Consider the following 4,552-nt stretch of genomic DNA (forward strand, 5'->3'; position numbering starts at 1 on the left):
TTATGAATCCTGGCTCTGCCTCTGCATATAACAAAAAATTTAATACTTTAGGTATCGTTTGGTTCGTGGTATGAGACAAATAATACGGAGATAAATAATATTTTTAATAATAAAATATATAAAAATGATAGTTAATATAATGTTCGTTTTGATTGATTTATTTGATTGAATTTGAGATAATGTCGTATTATCGTTTTGTCATTTTGAAAATATTTATAATATTATTTATTAAGGATAATATTGTAATTTCAATTCAATGATTTGATTGATTATTTGATTGATGTAAGATAAATGATTGGTAGATAGATCAATAATATGGTGCACCAAACATGATATTAAATTGGAAAAAATATGGATAAATAATATAGCAAACCAAACGGTACCTTAATATAAAAAGAAATATTTTTCTACTCAAATCAAAATATATTGTGCAATATATTTGAGATAAAAGTTATATTTTTCATTCAAATCAACATATATTACACAATATTTTTCACAAAATAACTAACAAAAAATATTTTTGCAGTGAAAAAAATATTTTGTATAAAAAAATTAATATTTTCATGAGTCAAATATTTTTCGTTTAAATCAACATATATTACAAATTATTTATTCATAACATAATTAACAATAAAAAATATTTCTGCAACGAAAAATAATAATTTGAACATAAAAAATAATACATGTCATACGTCGAGTAAGATCGGATATATGTAACACAAAATTGAGAACAGTCACACAAGTTGTGTAATAATTATGGCGATCAGACTTCCAATATGAATGATATTCAGACTTAGTGAGCCTCTAACTAGTCATCAACTATTGTGAATTTATCACATTTACATTTGACAAAGCCATACTCAAATGAATGTAAAACTAGAAGTTTCATACAATGCTGTAATCACTTTGTGTGGAAGATGTTATCGCAAGTGAGGAGGCAAATGTAGCCGTAATGTCTCCATTTAGGTAACTCTTGAGGCGATCCAAGTCATCTGCACAGTCGAGCATCGTGGGCCGAGTCGAAGGCGACTCCAGCGTGCAGAGGATTCCCAGTTCAATCAGTTCGACTATGGCTACTTCCCACATTCTCTTCACCTCCGAGGATTGATCTCTTAGTGTTCTTAGCAACGAAGGGTCGACCACGTTTTCGGTGTTTCTGTGGTAGTGATTCTTAACATATTTGTGCAGGCTCATCCCTCCAATGAACATGTCATCCGTAGGTCTCTTTCGAGTCACCATCTCAAGAACCAAGATTCCGAAGCTGTAAACATCACCCTTGGTTGACGTATTCGATCCAAACCCGTATTCTTGAATGCAAAAATTAATATTAAAACACATAGAACATACTCATGGAGAGAATAAACATAGAAGGCCAGAAAAACGAGCTGTACCTGGTGCAATGTATCCGATCGAACCACGTAATATATTGGCAGTGGAATTGCCCGTGCTCTCAACGCCCCCACCGTTCTCTGCTTCGATAGTCATTACCAACCTTGCTATCCCGAAGTCGGAGACTAATGCTGTCATGTCGTCGTTGAGAAGAATGTTGCTTGGCTTAAGGTCACAGTGTATGACTTTAACTGGAGAATGGTGGTGTAGATAAGCCATCCCTTCAGCAATATCACTGCAAATGTTCACCCTTTGGATCAGGTTCAAATCCGAGGATCCTGTTCGTAGGCTGTTTGTTGTTTGTGGATATAGACAGCTATCTAAGCTTCCATTCGCCATATAAGGCAGGACTAGTGCCTTAAAATCAGGCAGGCTACAAGCTGTTATGATTCTTATCAGATTCCGGTGGCGTATCCTTTTCAGTACCTGGCATTCTCGGTTAAAACTCTTTGTGGAATTTCTGGTTTGTACATGTAGAACCTTGACCGCTATTTGCATTCCGTCAGGCAGAGTTCCTCTGTAGACGTGACCGAAGCTGCCAGAACCGATGAGTCTCAGTTTATCGAATCCCCCGGTGGCCTCTGAAAGTTCTTTGTACGTCATTCTCGGAAAGTTTAGTGACAATTCAGGTGGCTGTTTTCTCTGTTTTCTTTCTTGACTTGACAAAATGATGACTCGTAGACGCTGACATCCGATCCAGCAACAAACTGCCGATAAGAATCCAGATATGAATATGACTGTGCAGAAGATGATCAAGAAGAGGCGTGAGTGCAGAAGCCGTAGCTTTCGTTTGCATTTCGGAATGCCTGGAACCTGCCCACAGAGATGTCGGTTGCCTATGAAAGATAGATTTGTGAGGAAATTGAAGACACCCCCCGAGGGAATCATTCCAGAAAAATCGTTAAATGAAAGATCGAGAAAAGTCAAAGTCTTGCTGTTGCTCAAGCTATTCGGGATCGTTCCGTTCATCTTGTTGCTTGAAACATCGAAAGTTGCAAGGCTCTTGAGATCGCCCAACGAGTCTTGAAGATTCCCTTGGATAAAATTATTCGATAAATTTAACACCTTAAGCTCATAGCAACTTGAAATCTGATAAAAGAGACTTCCGTAAAAGTTGTTAGATGACAAATCTATCTCCTCGACACTTGATAGCGTGCTCAGTTCAATTGGCAAAGGCCCTTCAAGCTCATTATGTGACAGGTTAAGAAATCTTCTCATTTCATGCCACTGCGATATTTCCGAAGGAACCCTTCCGGTTAATCTGTTATGTGACAAGTCAACTTTGGACAGAGAAGTGCATTTGCCTAAGCTCCGAGGTATATTTCCTGAAAGAAGATTGTTGTCGAGGAATAGAAAATTTATCATCGACAAGTTTCCCAGTTCTTCTGGAATTTGATCAGACAAATTGTTATGTGACAGGTCCAACAAGCCAAGCTTAGTTAACCGGCCAAATGCAGCCGGGATCCTGGTGAAGAAGTTAAATGATAGAGAAAGCTGTTGCAACTTGGATAAATTACTGATTTCGTCCGGAATAATCCCCTTTAAACAGTTTGATGACAAATTCAGCAGCCATAGATTTGACAAATCCCCAATTTGAGGAGGAATTTGTCCTGTTATCTTGTTTTCTTGGAGTTGCAAGCTTTGCACATTTTTAAGCCCTGCAATAGAACTTGATAAATTCCCTCCAAGCTTCATGCTGGTCAATTGTAGCTCCTCGAAGTCGCTGCAGTTTGCCAGTGCACGGAAGAATGGTTCAAGATTAGTATTATTATCGTGGCTTATCATTTTATTACCTGATAAGTGAAGAAATATCAAGCCTTGAAGCTTTGAAACTGTCCCTGAAGGGAGTTCACCAGTAATACTGTTGTTCTCAACGTCTAAACTGTACATTTCCGTGAGGTTCCCTAATGAGGCGGGGATTTCTCCAGAGAGTAAATTGCTGTATAAATTCAAGTTCCATAGTTTACGGCAGTATCCAATTTCGAATGGGATGTTTCCGGTTAGGCCATTCTGAGAAAAATCTACATTTTGCAGCCTAGTGCAGTTTGCAAAAAACGCTGGTGGTATAGTCCCACTCAAGTTGTTTTTGTACAAATAGATCAACCTTAGGTGTGGGAGTAAAGAGAACGATGCGGGTATTTGACCATGCAAATTGTTTTCACTGAGTTTGAGTTCTTTAAGTTTCCTGGGGTACGAAAGTTCCCAAGGAATGCTGCCGAAGAATTGGTTTTTGTCGAGGTAGAGATGTTGTAGTTGTGTCAGATTTGAAAGCACGGGTGAAAGCTTTCCCAGAAGGCCAAGATTTGTCAAGTTGAGCACGATCACATGACGATGACGCTTACCCTTCCTACTACTACATATCACGTGTGTAAAGTTGCAGACATCGGTTCCCTCATCCCAGTTCGACAGGTTTGAACCTGTGTCGGATAATAGACTGTTCTTGAATTTCAGTAGTGCGGCTTTATCGGCGCCTGGAGAGTGGTACTGGCGACGACGAAGGCTCGGGATCGCTCTCTGCCCCAGCATCTGGACGGGGTGATGTAGCAGGAGGATAAGTATCAGTATCTTTAAGAACATGCTGCAAGAGAGGATTTTGAATCTTGATAATGATTCTTTCCTCCAACATGGGGAAGGCTACATATTTTTCACTCGCCTAAGCAAATTGAGAGATCAAATTTCAAGAATTTGCGTGGTGCCCAGTTGGGTAAATGAGGCACTTTGAATTAGTGGTGGGAATGTTGAGGTCTATAAAGGTATGATTTGGGGAGAGAACAAGAAATTTGTTGATCTTGGTTTAGTCATAATGTGAGTGGACAACCAACTAAGTGTGTAATGCATATATGCATTAGAATTAAGAAAAAAGTAGGACGCTTGCTCTTGCAAAAGTCAAAATTTGTTGTTTTTTTAGGTGTTTCCGAGAAATTTTTTTTAAAAATAAAAGTGTTTTGGTACAAATTGGATTACAAAATGTGTTTGAAATTACAAAAATATAAAAAAACGTCTTCTTTGGAAAAACAAATTTGAGAACGTGGATGATATTTCGTTATTTTTCCGGGGAAAAAATATTTTCTTCATATCCATATCATAACATGTAGGATTATTTAATGTTTTAAATTTTTTGTGATTATTTTTAAATTTATAAAGATAATGTATTGTGTGTGAA

General features: G+C 37.8%; 1 protein-coding gene across 1 annotated transcript; it reads right to left on the minus strand.

Annotated features, from left to right (window-relative positions):
* Nucleotides 1-689: 689 nt before the first annotated feature.
* LOC142549322 (uncharacterized) lies at nt 690-4,193 on the minus strand. The gene is made up of 2 exons (XM_075658210.1): nt 1,392-4,193; nt 690-1,307 (listed from the first exon to the last, which is right to left on the minus strand). The coding sequence occupies exons 1-2, from the start codon at nt 3,964-3,966 to the stop codon at nt 886-888; spliced, it is 2,997 nt and encodes a 998-aa protein (XP_075514325.1). The 5' UTR covers nt 3,967-4,193; the 3' UTR covers nt 690-885.
* Nucleotides 4,194-4,552: the final 359 nt, after the last annotated feature.

Source organism: Primulina tabacum, chromosome 6 (assembly GCF_025594145.1).
Source record: "Primulina tabacum isolate GXHZ01 chromosome 6, ASM2559414v2, whole genome shotgun sequence".
Lineage (NCBI taxonomy): Eukaryota > Viridiplantae > Streptophyta > Magnoliopsida > Lamiales > Gesneriaceae > Primulina > Primulina tabacum.